General features: G+C 45.1%; 1 protein-coding gene across 1 annotated transcript in view; it reads left to right on the forward strand.

Moving 5' to 3' along the window:
* The window catches only part of FNBP1 (formin binding protein 1), a 49566-nt gene that overhangs the window by 29643 nt on the left and 4709 nt on the right, over positions 1 to 15214 (forward strand). The window contains exons 10-17 of the mRNA XM_081339693.1: positions 2529 to 2681; positions 5559 to 5648; positions 8863 to 8877; positions 11777 to 11886; positions 12653 to 12785; positions 13341 to 13465; positions 14403 to 14542; positions 14708 to 14866. Coding sequence (XP_081195819.1) covers positions 2529 to 2681; positions 5559 to 5648; positions 8863 to 8877; positions 11777 to 11886; positions 12653 to 12785; positions 13341 to 13465; positions 14403 to 14542; positions 14708 to 14866 — 925 coding nt within the window. The remainder of the gene's footprint in view (positions 1 to 2528; positions 2682 to 5558; positions 5649 to 8862; positions 8878 to 11776; positions 11887 to 12652; positions 12786 to 13340; positions 13466 to 14402; positions 14543 to 14707; positions 14867 to 15214) is intronic.

Consider the following 15214-nt stretch of genomic DNA (forward strand, 5'->3'; position numbering starts at 1 on the left):
TGCATTTTCTTTTGAAATTATGGTTCTTTTCATTATAATTTACATTTAGCTTTTAATACTGAATTGATTTGAATTGGTTTAAAGATAGTTTTGCCTCTGTTTCAGTTGTATCTTCGCCATGGTGGTTACAGGTAGTCCTCAACTTACGACCACAACAGAGCCCAAAATTTCTGTTGCTAAGCGAGGCATTTCTGAAGTGAGTTTTGCCCCATTTTACGACCTTTCTTGCCACAGTTGCTAAGCAAATCACTGCAGTCGTTAAGTGAATCTGGCTTCCCCCATGGACTTTCCTTGTCACAAAAGGGGATCACGTGACCCCCCCCCCCGGGACACTGCAGCCGTCACAAGTACATGTCAGTTGCCGAGCCTCCGAATTTTGATCACGTGACCAGGGGGATGTTTCAACGGTCGCAAATGTGAAACACCTTTTCCAGTGGCGTTGTAACTTTGAATGGTCAGTAAACGAACTGTTGTACGTTGAGGACTACCTGGATTTCTTTTCTTTTTTTTTTAAACTTTCCTGCTCAGTTCTAAATAATTGCTGTCCCTTCTTCTTTTTTTTTCCCCCCCATGCCTGCCTCAGTTGCTTCTGTGGCTCCATTGCTCAACGCTTTCCAGCTAATTCAGTCATTTAGGGAAGCAGAAGACTTCCCGGTGCCAATTTCTCCATTGTTAAATTGGGCTGGAAGCATCTTCATTAGAACTTCATCCTTCCCGGTCCAACTAGGAAACATGATTTATTTGCTCAACCTGCATGATCCATCTTCCCACTAAACATTTGCTCCGCTGTCCACACCAGCTTTTGGAGGGTGGGCGCTTACAAAGCGGGGGCCAGGAACTCATGGACCACAGCAGTGGGTCCTTCAACCCACCGTGTGACTTTTCCTTGTCCTGAAATGGTATTGAGGTGGGAAAAGTGAGGAGAAGACCAACCCTTTTGAAGTTTAGCCCAGCTTTCCTGTCTCATTTGTGTTGGGACGGTATCTATGGGTACTTCCCGGCTAGCGTTTTGGGGCAGAGAAGCAAATGTTTGGGATGAGCAGGCCTAACACTCTTCGCGTGCACCAACTTCTCCTTTTCACCAACCACCAGCATGATCAAAGCATGAATAAGGCATGTTCCTGGGCTCCTCGTCTTGCGTTGGGTTGACGCCACTTCTGCAGATGTAGGTTTCTCCCGTCCTTTTGTGCCTTCTCCACCATTAGCCCCTGGCTTGGGGGTAGGATGAGATTGGACAAGTAGTCCTCCACAGTTGTCCCTTGACCTTCGCTTTACTTGATGTCTGTGGTTGCACCTCGTTCTTTGATGTCCACCAGTAGTTTTCTTTAAACGATACGGAGGTATTCAACTCCCATAATTCTCAGCCACAATGAAATAGGCGACAGAATTCTGGTTGTTGAAGCTTGTAGGTCTGGAGGGCGCTCCCAGAAATCCCGTTGCGGACCAAATGTTGGCTAGAAAAACTGGGAACTGAAGTCCACCGTCTGAAGTCCATCTCTTCCCAGTCCCAGAATTTTCAGCAATGGCGTGCTCACCGGGGAATTTGAGGAGTCGTCACTCACTCATCTGGGGATGGACATCCTCGGGAGTTATCATTACCTGACCACCTAACATCATCAGTGCTAGGGGTGTGATTCTCTCCCTGTCCATGTACAGTAGTTCAGAGTTTGGTTGTTTTCTTGCAGACATTTCGCTACCCAGTTAGGTAACATCGTCAGTGCTAGGAAGGAGCTAGTTTCTCCCCAGTGCTACATTCAAACACTGATGCTAGCAGTAGCAATAGCCCTTAGGCTTCTACACCGCTTCACAGTGCTCTGATCTACTGCACATGAACAGGGAGAAAACCACACTCACTAGCACTGACGCCGTTACCTAGTTGGGTCACGAAATGTCTGCAAGAAAACAACCAAACTCAGAGAGCACCCAGGACCTCGCAGTTCCATCCTGACCTACAAATATTCTCTTCGATCAGTACTCTCCAGTTTATTTAACACCATAATTGGGAATGGAGGTTGGGAAACGGTCTCTTTTTAGCTCCACGTTAGCGTCTCCTCCTGCATGCCGCATGGTAAGCATCTTAATCACTTACTAAAAATGGCTTTTTGATCATGCCTTCCTTTGGGAGAATGTTTCTTTTCCATTCGAGACGTCGAAGCTCCCCCTCCTCTCGTTCTCCTCCTCTCTTTTTTCCCCAGCCACATTCTGCTTTGCTTCCCCGATTTAAAAACCCCATGACGTCAACAAGTTTTGCTTTTCTTTGCCTACCTTCGTGGCTTTTTGGGGGAGGAATTCTTCCAAAGTTTGATTATTTTTTTCTCTATCTGTGTTGGATTCGTTTTCCTTTTTTGGTGCTTGTAATTTTTTTGTGTGCTCTGTTGCTTTATTTTATTTTATTTTTTTGTTCCAGGTTTGGTTTTTTTTAACCTTTTGATTTCATTGTGTTGTTGTTGTTTTGTTTTCTTTTTTAATTCTATCACTTCTCCATCTCTTATACGTAGCTTATGTCCCTTTTAACACCCCCCTATCAGCCTCCTCCTCTGCCCCCTTCCTCTGCCTCGCCTTCTGCTCTTCCAAATGGCCCCCAGTCCCCCAAGCAGCCAAAGGAACCCCTCTCCCATCGCTTCAACGAGTTCATGACCTCCAAACCCAAAATCCACTGCTTCAGGAGCCTAAAGCGTGGGGTAAGTTCTCTGGGTGTGTCTGTCGGCTTTCCTCTCCTCTTCCATTGCACGTTCTGTTGTGACGTTTGGGGAAACTGAGGTGTACGTCCACCTTTGCCTTCCTTCCCTCCTTTCCTTCCTCCCCCGTAGAGGGCCGTAGTGGTGTGTCAGACCTGTAGCTTGGCAATGAAATGCCGAGGATTAGAATTCAACACGGAGTCAAAAACCGCCACGGTGAAACCACAAAAACGTCATACCGATCAGGAAATGATCTGCACTGGGATCCTGGGTCCAGTTCTGGTCGCCCCGGTGCAAAAAAGATGCCGAGACCCTAGAAAGAGGGCAGAGAAGAGCAACAAAGACTATCTGGGGTCAGGAATCTAAATCTCATGGTTTGTTTTGGGGGAACTAGGTAGGTTTAGTCTAGTGAAAAGAAGAACTAGGGGTGACATGACCGCAAGTGTTCCAGTTCTGGAGGGGCTGCCAGGGAGAAGACGGGGGTCCACCTGTTCCCCAAAGCACCTGAAGGCAGAACAAGAAGCAACCTAGGAGAAATTTCCTGATAGTTAGAACAAGAGCCTTGGTGGAGCAGTGGGCTAATGCCTCCTTAAGTAACACCAGCTGCCTGCAATTAGTGCAGGTTCGCATCCCACCAGGCTCAAGGTTGACTCAGCCTTCCGTCCTTCCCAGGTAGGTAAAATGAGGACCCAGATTGTTGGGGGCAATTAAGCTGACTTTGTAATAATGCCGCTTGGGGTGTGTGTGTGAAAGCCCTAACAAGCAGGCATATACATAGAATGAAGGCTACTGCTAAGCTTGTAAGCCGCCCTGAGTCTTCGGAGAAGGGCGGGATATAAATGGAATTAAAATAAAATAAAATAAATAAATTAACCAGTGGAACTCCTTGCCTCCAGAAGTTGTGGGTGCTCCATCACTGGAGGCTTTTGAGAAGAGATTGGGCGGCCCTTTGTCTGAAATGGTATTGGGGCTCCTGCTTGAGCAGGGGGTTGGACTAGATGACCTCCGAGGTCTCTTCCAACTCTTGTTTTTTCTGTTTGGCCATCAAAACAATCAAATCCGAGCTTCATTTAGTGACCATTCAAAGTTGCAATGGCACCAAAAATGGTGCTTTTTTTCCCCCTGCAGCGATCGTTTAACTGAATGCAATTGTCATTTTTAGTGACTCTCCACTTGAACCTTTGTGGTTTCTCTTCCGATGGATGTTATTGACTCCTTCCCTTATCATATAATTGTCTGTTTTGCATCCAGAAATGTGTTTTCAATCATTGGCCATGTTTTACTTTTGATTCTTTCTTGAAGTTGTGCATTGTGGGTGCACAATCACATTGTGATCGTCCAACAACACTTTTCCAATCTGCCTGCCACAATGCCTAAAAAAAATAGATTAATTTCTTCCTTTTTTCAGCTTTTGAGGATGTTGATTTTATTTTAGCACTATTTCAGCCCTGGCTTGCTTGCAGATTAATAGCGTGTGATTATTTTTCTCTGCAGTCCAAATTCGGTAGGTACTTGGTGTTTTTAGAAAGAAAAGTGAAATAAACTGTGTTGACCAAGGGCTGTTTTTTGTGTTATGATCTTCACACCCTCTGAAACCCTACCCAAGCTGGAAAATTTAAGATGGATTTCACTTATTTGGGATTAAACCATTAGCTGGTGTTTCGTAGAACAGGATATTTAAAACTGCCACATTTAAATTGGATGGATTATAATTCAGCATAGAATGATTTCTCCAAAACTCAAAAAAACAACAACAACAACAACGCCCTGCCTCTAAAAAGTTAGCCTGTCAGGGAATAAACTGCCAGGCTAGTTTTCTTAATGCGAGGGGTGTTAAATTATTATTATTAGTAGTAACTGGGGCACACTTGGGATTTTCCTGTGACTGGATAAATTATTCAGTTTTCTGGCTTGGAATAACACCTTCATCCCCCAATAAAAGAGAACTTTTAGCCACTGAAGCGATCATGAAAATTCACTAAATTAAGCATTTCAGTCCTTTTGGGGTGACAGCCAGCCAGGTGGGATTTTCAAAAGTCATCCAAGCTAATTTGGGGAAGTTTACAAAATGCAGATCAGTGCAATGCCATTCTTAAATTATAGTTTGTTGATCAAGCCTGTGATACATTTGCCCTCGCTGTGTTTAAACCACCCAGTATAGTAGATCAGAGTTGGTGACTGTTTTGTATTTAGCTAGTTAATTTTTTAGCTAGGTGTTGCTGTTTTTTCCTGGTGTGGCTGTTTTCTCTCTCCTGCTCACTCCTGGATTATGAAGAATTCTGCGCAGAATTTGCACCCAAAGCAGATGCTTCTCGTATGAAATGCTTCATGGGGAAGGGGTGTCTCTGTGTCCCCTTTCTCTTGCTCAGCTTTTTTCTGAGACCTGGGGAGGACCAGTACAGGTAGTCCTCAACTTACGACCATATGGTCATAAGTCAGGCTGATCCTTAACTGAGCCATCGCGTGTCCAACCTGATTTTACGACTTTTTTTTTTTGCGATGGTCATAAGCAAATTCACACAGCCGTTAAGGGAAATCCATGGTCATTAAGTCAACCCATCATCTGCAGTCAGACATGTCTCATTTAACGATGGCACTGATTAGCGCTGGACGTTCTGGTCCTGATTCACGGACCATAAGCCAAGGACTACCTGTGTTAGATCGTAACCTGGCCACCCTCTTTGGTGATTCCTGGCTTGCAGTTCAGAGGATCTTGGTTCATTTTGTTTCAATCACGCTCCAGCTAGAGGTAACCTTTATATTGCTGTAGGAAGAGTAAATGTAGATCTCTTCATTTTTTTTGTTCTTCCTCCTCCTCCTCCTCCTCCTCCTCCTCTTCCTCCTCCCTTTTAATACCTGTATTTTCTTTTGCTGACTCAGCAACAGTCCCAGTCTTTGTACTTTGACAAAGAACACATGAAGAGGCGATTAGGCAGAGCCACCTATGCCGTGGAAGCTAGGGAGTATATTGTAAGTGCCATGGATGGTGTGTGGACGGCCTAAGCCGTCGTTGGCGCAACCACTGACTTCTTTGCAACGGGGCAAGGGGAGGGGGCGAGGACATGGGCTTAGCTCCAGGATCCAATTTGGCCCTCTGCAACCCCGGATCGGTCGGGAGATTGCAAAACCCCAAATTCTGTTGGAAGATGGAGCTCCTATGCTTGATTTGCCGCCAAGCCTCCCCATCCGTCGCAGGGGAAAAAAAATCCTTTGTGCCTTACGAGGCTCATCCACGGCACTGAGGCGCCCCGATAACCTTGGCTTAAACGTTTGGAAATCGCCCTCTTGCCCGCTGTAAACGAGAGTCATGGTTTGCCACGTGCCAGTAACACCCAGATCCGCCGGCTTCTCCATGCGCTGCCGCGTGTTCTTCGTTGCTTGCGGCTTCTCCTCCATCATCGGCTCCCCGCCAAAGGATCCCTCTGCTGCATCCTGACAACATGTGCCCTGGAGGATTTTGCCCTTGGTTTCAGGTTCAGAGCCTGGCCCACCCCTGTCCTCTCTGGATCTATCGCAAACAGCCATCGGCTGGGGGGAAAACCCCAAATAAATGAAGTGGGAGATGTGGTTGGAAATGGCTCAACTGAACTTGAGAAAGAGAAAAAGAAGGGTGGGAAGTAACCCTGGAGGATTTTAAGAAGAGGTTGGACAACCATTTGTCTGAAATGGTGTAAGGTTTCCTACTTGAGCAGGGGGCAGGACTAGAAGACCTCCAAGGCCCCATTCAGCTCTCTTATTCTGTTAAGAAAAAAGGATTAACTTCCAACTTCTTTTCAGCGCTGTAAAATAAAAATAATAAAATACAGCCTCAATCTTTCAGTTTCACATGCTTTGTGCATATGAGCCACTGCTATAACAGCAAACCCTTTTGTTTTTTTCAATCATTCCATAGGAGCTTTTTTAGACTTCATTATGGACGCGGTGGCTCAGTGGGTTAGGACGCTGAGCTTGTCGATCAGAAGGTCGGCAGTTTGGCAGGTCGAATCCCGTGTGCCGCGTAACAGAGTGAGCACCTGTTACTCGTCCCAGCTTCTGCCAACCTAGCAGTTCGAAAGCACGTAAAAATGCAAGTAGAAAAATAGGGACCACTGCGGTGGGAAGGTAACAGCGTTCTGTGTGCCTTTGGCGTCTAGTCATGCCGGCCACATGACCACAGAGACGTCCTTGGACAAGCGCTGGCTCTTCGGCTTTGAAACGGAGATGAGCACCGGCCCCTAGAGTCGGAAACGACTAGCACGCATGTGCGGGGGGAACCTTTACCTTTACCTTTTATGGCACAATATTTTTTACTTTCAGGCACCTAAGAATCTGGAGGTCCACTTTCTTGATTCAATTCCTTCTTTTCACCACTGATGCATTCTGGAACCTTTTGGGAAGTCATGTTGACAGTTTAAAAGCCTCCACCGTAGATGCAAAAAAAAAAAAAAAAAAGCAAGCCAAAATCAGGGGGAAAAGAAAAAAACCCTGCAAAACAACACCTTTGGTCTCATTTCCACCTTCTTCCTCTGTATCTCTCCCCTGCCTCATTTTGTAAGCTGTAGATATGCTGTATATATGTGTGGTCCAGCCCGTAGCATCTATGGAGTGACCGGTAAAAGAGTGGCCTTGCTGGATGGCAAATTCGTAGCTTTGGCGTCGTTTTTTTCCCTGTCTAGACAGTGGCCAGCTTTGACTCATAGCGCATGCTTCTCGTAGGGATGTGTTTTTTTCCCCTCTGGCAACCATCCCTTGTAGTTTTGATAGCCTGCATGTAGCTGTTGGAGATGTGTAGTAGCCTCGTGTCTTTGTAGATGTTCACAGCCATCGGGGGGGAGGGGGGCGGCACAGCAAAGGAGATGCTTGGATTTTGCGGCCCAGGGCTGAGCGACAGGGACCGAGAGACGCTCGCCCTTCAGTCTTGCATTTATTAAAAAAAAAAATTAATGCCCACTTTGCAGCTTGCCAGGCGGGGTTGGAAACGCCAGGGGACTGGGTCCATGGCTTAGGTGATTTATTATTTATGTCCCCCCCTTTATTATTATTATTATTATTATTATTATTATTATTATTATTATTATTATTATTATTATTATTATTATTTTGGTAAACATCTCAAGATAGCAAACATACCTAATGCTCCTAATTTCTCCTACTTTTCCCGCAACAACAACAACCTTGTGAGGTGGGCTGGGCTGAGAGAGAGGGACTGATCCACAGATAGAGAAATTAGCTCGATGGAAATATGCCAGATTTGTTCACAAAGCAAAAGGGATTAAAACCTTCTTTAAGTCCAGAGCATAGCAAGATAACATTCAAAAGCAACTCGGGTAGATTTATAAGATTCCAACTTGGTCTCAGATTTTTTATTTTTATTTTTTAACCATTCTGATACGCTTGGATAAATTAAAATACACAGATGCGCTAGCTCATTCCATGCAGAGGTTTGTTTATTTTTAGAATTTGGTTTACTCTCAGCATTTATTTTTAGATATTTCAGCAGGATATTATCTGACCTATTTTAAAATCCAGGACAGGAAGCCCTGTTTGTCAATCTATTACAAAGTTACTGGCAGATTAAAAAACCTAAAATTGCACCGGCGATGGCTGTAAAACCCATGCCTTTGGTGAACACATCAGTAAGCTGGAGTTGTAATTGTTTTATGTAATAACGATCCATTTATTCCATTGGCTTCATCTAAGGCTAAACTTTTAGCTTATATCTATGCATTCTCTTGAGGTCTTTTGGCTGTGAATTAATGCAAAATCATACTTGGAAGCAACAAACACGATCCTAATAACTACATTTTAAAAGTTGGCATTAAGTTAAGGGGTCTAAACCAGAAGTAGTCGCCTTTGAACGACTCACCAGCTCTCAAGTCACCTTTTTTGCAGAGGCTGGTTAGCACGGAAGAGGCAGGATCAAAAAAAAACAAACCAACCAAAACACTGAATTTATATCTTCTGGCTGTTGGGAGACCAAGGCAGTATTTTATTTTTTTTTGCCCCTTTACGATCTTGTGAACCTTTGCAAAGTTGTGTAACGAGCAGTGTCCATTTGCACAAGCTGAGCGGACTCTGTGCGTGTGTCCATTTGCATCGTTTTATTAGAAACCGTTTGAAGCTTTATCTCCTTTTTCTGATATGTTCTTTTCTCTCTCTCTCCCTTTTTCCCCCCTTCTCCGTCCTACTCCGTTTTAACATGAAGCTTTCCCTGAAGCTGGTAAGCACCATCCCAGCATGAATATTTTTTTAAAAAAATCACCATTTTATGTGTGACTTGCAGCTTATCCAAACAGCTACATTGAAAAATAACTTTTTTTTCCCTGTTGTCTTTTCTTTTCTGTGTTTGTGTGTGTGTGTGTGTGTGTTTTTATTTATTTTATTTTATTTTGGCCGTTATCAGATAACTTTGAATATGCAGGTCTGGAATTTAATGGAGGTGATTCCATTTTTTAATGCTGCTAATGAACTACTAAGAATTAACTTGTGATGTGTCAGTTTAATTAGATGGCTTTCAGAAAGCCACATGATGCAGGCTGTAAAAACATAGACAGGAGGCTTGTCGTTCTGAACTGACAGACAGCCTTGAAACAGATTTAAAATAATTTAATTTGGGTGAAAAAGACACTTTTCTCCATCCACAGGTGGGGACAGGGAAGAAGACGAAGTGTTGAACTCAATGAACCACAGAGAAAAGTCTGGCCAATTCAGATCACGATTTGTTAAAAAAAAATATGCTCCCAGATGAAAGGAGAGTTAGGATAGCAAGTTTTTGGATTGCACAGGGTTTTGTTGTTGTTTTTTTTCCAAATTCCAAGAATGTGTTAGTTAAAGGTTTGCTATCCTTACAAAGGAATCGGTCATTATTCCAAATTGGCAAGGAGCTGAAAACATCCATCTGCTGAATTTTTTTTCCAAATAAAATATGTGGTATCACTTTCACTGCTAAAAGGTTTTCCTCCTATCTGAAGCAGCCAACTGTCCAGCAAAAAACTCAATATTTGATACCAAAGCCCCTGAGGGCAGGACAAGAAGCAGCGGATGGAAACTAATTCAAGGAGAAGCAATTTGGAACTAAGGAGAAATTTCCTGACAGTGAGAACAATCAATCGGTGGGCGATCTAACTTAGAATTAGAGAGAAATCTATGGATTCCAAAATTAATCAGTGGAACAGCTTGCCACCGGATGTTGTGGGTGCTGCATCACTGGAGGATTTCATGAAGAGATTTTTTTGGACCATACCCAATGGAGAACTAAAGGAATATATAAATCGATCATCCTTGGTATAAGTCTTGGCGGATCCTTCTCTGTCCTTCTTTGAGTTCAAACTGATCACCTCTTTCCCAGTCTTAATAACTGGACCCAACAGATGCTGTTGCCATCTTGGTTATCCATTTGTCTTGGTCTGCTAGCAAACTATGTTTTTCAGCCTTGCACGTGCAAACTCCCCAAACTAATGCTATTTAATCCCATCCCAGCAAATTTCAAGCAAACCTTTTAAAAGAATAACTCCATTTAATTCCAAAAACTGAAGCTGGTGATGAGGGATTTTCACGGCAGGTTCATCCTACGTTCCAGCTCAAAGAGAAGGTTTGCTCAAATATCTTCACGGTGAATACGTTGGTGGGTTAAGTTTGGCACTACAGGTAGTCCTCAACTTACGACCGCAACCGACCCCCAAATTTCCATCGCTAAGCAAGACAGTTCGTTAAGTGAGCGTTGCCCCATTTCATGATCTCTCTTGCCCCAGTTGTTAGTTAAGCGAGTAGTACAATCCTAAGTCATTTTTTTCCAGTGCCGTTGTAACTTCAAACGGTCACTAAACAAGCTGTTGTAAGTCGGGGATTCCCTGTAATTATTTGTTCTGGGTTGGAGGTGCTTGGATCAAGAATTCTGGGTGGAATAATCAGAGGCAGTTCAGGTGGTTAACAGACTGATCAACTCAAACTCAGACAGTTGATTGACTGGTTTGTCAAAGGACAGCATCTGGACAAGTTGGAACCAAACAGCTCGGCCTCAGATTAAGCCTCCCTTGCATTTGTTAGCTGGATTAAACAACCAGAAGGGCTTCAATTCTGCATGAGAAAATTCAAAGCCACATGGCAGATCTGCCCGAGGGAGAACATTCTTCTTTTGAACGGACGGATGATAAAAAAGAGTATTAAATGACAGGCTGATTTCTTCTCAGGGTGGAATGAAGCATGCAGGAAAGTAGGTGAAAAGCAAAATAAATCCAATTGTTTGCCCGGAAATCTGAAACCTCCTTCCTCTGAGGTTTGCAAAAGGCCAGTCTTATCCCCAGCCTATGTTTTAATCAACCTCCTGTGAAGCATTCCGGTCCAGAAAATAGCTAATTTCCTGCTTAATCTGGCCCTGATGGGTTGTAAATTTGATGGTGATTCCACTTCTATCTCTTTTCAACAGCTGCAGCCGTAAAGATCACGCCTTCGCTATCATTTGCATACTGTAGCGGTAGTCCTCCATTTATGACTGTTTAGTGACCATTTGAAGCGGGCATTCATAGATATTCCTAAGCGAAGTGCCATAAGAGGAGAGCCACAGTAGCTCAGGTTGGGGGGGGGGGGGAGGGGAAAAAAATCAGAAGTCTGGTAGTGCTTTTTCCGACAAATGTTATGATGTTTGTGGAATAAATTTAATTAAATTAAGCTTTTGTCAGATGCAGCTCTCTTCATCCATAACAAACCTATTTTCCCTTCCCTTTTCTCACCCGACCCCCTCCTCATTTAAACCTTAGATTAATCTATCCATTCTGCGCATCCAACGAAGAGAATTGTGGTTTACAAAAGCTTTAAGCCTTTTAGTAAAATTAGCTATTCAGAATTAGCTATTTTTTTAATTCCGATTTTTGTTTTTTCTAAAGAGAGATGCTTGGATCTCAGAAGAGAGCGTGGGAACTCCCCGCGATTGGCTGTTCAATAGCCAATCCACCGCCTTAAAAATGCCTTTAAGTCAATGAAGGCAACACCTTTTGATAGCTAATTGGGTCAGAATATTGCAAAGCGAGCAGATAAAATCTCAGGTGTGATGGAGGCATCCCTTGGAAGTTCATCACGATTGAGAGATTTCATTCCTCTTTTTCTCCTTCCTGCAACCCCAGGGAGGAGGACCAGAAGATTACAGCAATCTTCCCCCGGAGCAACGAAGAAAGAAACTCCAGCAAAAGGTGGATGAAATCAACAAGGACATTCAGAAAGAGTTGGATCAAAGGTAGATCAAATGATATAAATAAGAACATTTAGACTCCAGAAAGAGTGCAGAGAAGAGCAGCAAAGATGATTGGGGGACTGGAGGCTAAAACGTCTGCAGAACGGCTACAGGAATTGGGTTTGTCTAGTCTAAGGAAGAGAAGGACTAGGGGTGACATGATAGCAGTCTTCCAATACTTGAGGGGCTGCAACAAAGAGGAGGGGGGTCAACTTATTTTCCAAAGCAGCAGAAGGCAGGAGAAGAAACAATTGGTGGAAATTACTGAAGGACAGAACCAACCTGGAATTAAGGAGAAACTTCCTAACAGTGAGAACAATTAATCAGTGGAATAACTTGCCTGCAGAAGTTGTGGGTGGTCCAAGACTGGAGGTTTTTAAGATGAGATTGGACAGCCGTTTATCTGGACTGGGATGGGGTCTCCTGCTTGAGTAAGGGGTTGGACTAGAAGACCTCGATGGTGTCCCTTCCAACTCTGTTACTCTGTAGCCAAAGTACGAATGCAGAATGCTTTTCCTGGCTCTGGTTTTGCGGAATAAATGCAAAAGCCGGTTCCCAAACTGGGAACGTTTTATCTTCCAGCAGGAATGCCTCCCGAAGCCTGCCTATGGTTCATATGATAACGGTTAGAATTAAAATAACAGTCTTTGGTCATGGGGATATAGTGACTCTAAATGGATTAGTACCGGCCCACTCCCAGGTCCTGAAAAGGCGCTGACAGTGATTTTAAGTGCCTGGCGGATGATGGCTCTTCCCTCTTCCTTCACAGAGAGGCCTTAACGAAAATGAAAGATGTCTACATCAAGAATCCCCAAATGGGGGACGCAGCCAGCGTGGACATTAAGTTAGCTGAACTCGGACAAAACCTGGAGAAGCTGAGGCTGGAAATACAAAAATTTGAGGTAGGCAGTTATCTAAGCCAGAGGTCCCCAACCTTTTGGGCACCAGGGGCCGGTTCCACGGAGAAGGGTTTTTTCCACGGACTGGAGAATACGTGGTTTTTATGCTGCCTGCATCCCACGGATGGGGCTTTGTTTGTGCAGACCGGTTGCTGGCATACTATGGCCTGGTACTGGTCCACGAACCGGGGGTCGGGGACCCCTAATCTGAGCATCAGTTACGGTGTCCTCCTTGTCCCGCCAGGCTGGTCAGATCCAAATGTTTTTCCCAAGATGCTGAAATATATCCGTCAGCTTTGCAAGATAATCCAGAGAAAAACCCCAACTCTCTCTTTATTGTCCGGTCACCTTAACAGAATCTTGCAGGACTGAAAGTATCTGTCCTCCCCTGTTACTCTCTGGAAAACTATGAAGGGACTCTTCTGAGACGTTTCCCCCACCCCTTTTCCATCTCTGGGCTGAGATACCTTTATCTGCTCTGCCGTTCTTCCTCCCGTCTCCCAAGGCCGTTTTCACAGACCATTCAAGTCCTTCATTTCCCGTCCTTCTCGGCTTCAGGGCTGGCTAGCGGAGGTAGAAGGTCGTTTACCTGTCCGGACAGAGGCGATGCGCCGCCAGAGTGGAGCGTACGAGCCCCAGAGCAACACCTTGACCGTCACCAACTGTGTCCAGGACCGAGAGAGGTACAGTACCTGCACAGTGCTGGTGGCAAAGGTTTGGTGCCCTGCCCTCTTGGATGCCAGCCTCACCTCGCTTTGATACTTGACTTCTGATGCACCTTACTCTCCTCCAGTTCTACCCCTCACAAGAACAACAACCCTGAGAGGTAGGCTGAGTGGAGAGGGGCTGGCCCAGGGGTTCCTAGAGAGCTCCCATATTTGACAGCCGTTTGGAATCTGGCTGCAATCTCAGTTTAATTTTCTCCAAGATCTCTGGATCCCAGGCAAACTGATCTCAGCCTACATGGGTGGCCAGGTTAAAAGGGGTGGGGTCATGTTGAAAAGGTTTAAGAGAGTAAGGTTAGATTAAGATAACCTTTATTGTCTTTTTTTTTTACGGTGAGTGGCATGTTCCACGAGCTCAGGTGCAATGTGCATTTTGTTGCCTGGAGCACACACCCTGCAAGGCAGCAGACGGCTCGTGTTGCAAGCTGCAGTGGGCTGCAGCTGCCAAAAAAGCCAATGCAGTCCCAGGCTGCATCAACATAGGAAGTGACACATTGCTTTAGGCTGCGCTGGTGAGATCACACTTGCAATACTGCGTCCAGTTTTGCTCGCTGCAATATAAAAAAGATGTTGAGACTCCGGAAAGAGTGCAGAGAAGAGCAACAAGGACAATTGGGGGTCTGGAGGCTAAAACACACGATGAAAGGTTGCAAGGACTGGGTTGGACTGGGTTGTGTCTAGTCTAGTGAAGAGAAGGACGAGGGGTGACCTGACAGCATTTTTCCAATACTTGAGGGGCTGCCACAGAGAAGAGGGGTCGACCTATTCTTCAAACAGGTCAGAAGATCACAGCAGAGACCCAGGGGGAGGGGCAGCGTCTCCTTCCTTCTTCTTCCCAGCCTGTCTGACAGCTTGCTATAGTGGCTGCCTTCTCTTTCCTTTTTCCTGTCTTGAGCAGTCCCGATGGCGGTTACACAGAGGAACCCAGCCAGGAGAGTGACATGAAAACGCCGACGACCGAATTCGACGATGAATTTGACGACGAGGAACCCCTCCCCACAATTGGCACCTGCAAGGCTTTGTACACCTTTGAAGGTAAGGGGGGAATTCTCCAAACGGTCCCCAGCAGCTTCTGGTTCAAAGATTCTGGCGTGCCCTTTACAAAAACGCCCAGGACTAGCCTGATGCAGAGAATGTGACCTGAATTTAGGGGTTGTTTGGGTTTTTTTGGATTGATCCACCTCAACTTCTCATTTGCAGGACAGAACGAAGGAACCATTTCTGTGACGGAGGGAGAAACTCTGTACGTCATAGAGGAAGACAAAGGGGACGGGTGGACCCGCATCCGGAGGAACGAGGATGAGGAAGGCTACGTCCCCACTTCCTATGTTGATGTCTTTTTGGAGAAGAATGCCAAAGGTAACAGAGCTTACACAGGAGGTCCTCGGCTTACGACTACAATTAAGCCCCAAGTTTCCAATGCTAAGCGAGGCAGTTTTTAGGTGAGTCCTGCCCTGTTCTAAGATCTTCCTTGCCACAGTTGTTAAGTGAATCACTGCAGTGCTTAACTTAGTCACACAGTTCTTAAGTAAATCTGGCTTCCCCCCTTGACTTTGCTTGTCAGAAGGTTGCAAAATGGGATCACGTGACAACCCCCCCCCCGGGACACTGCGACCGTCATAAATACGAGTCCGTTGCCAAGCGTCTGAATTTTGATCAGGTGACTATTGCTGCAACAGTCATAAGTGTGAAAAACGGTCACAAGTC

This window comes from Vipera berus (genome assembly GCF_964194415.1).
Source record: "Vipera berus genome assembly, chromosome: 15".
In the NCBI taxonomy this organism is placed as follows: domain Eukaryota; kingdom Metazoa; phylum Chordata; class Lepidosauria; order Squamata; family Viperidae; genus Vipera; species Vipera berus.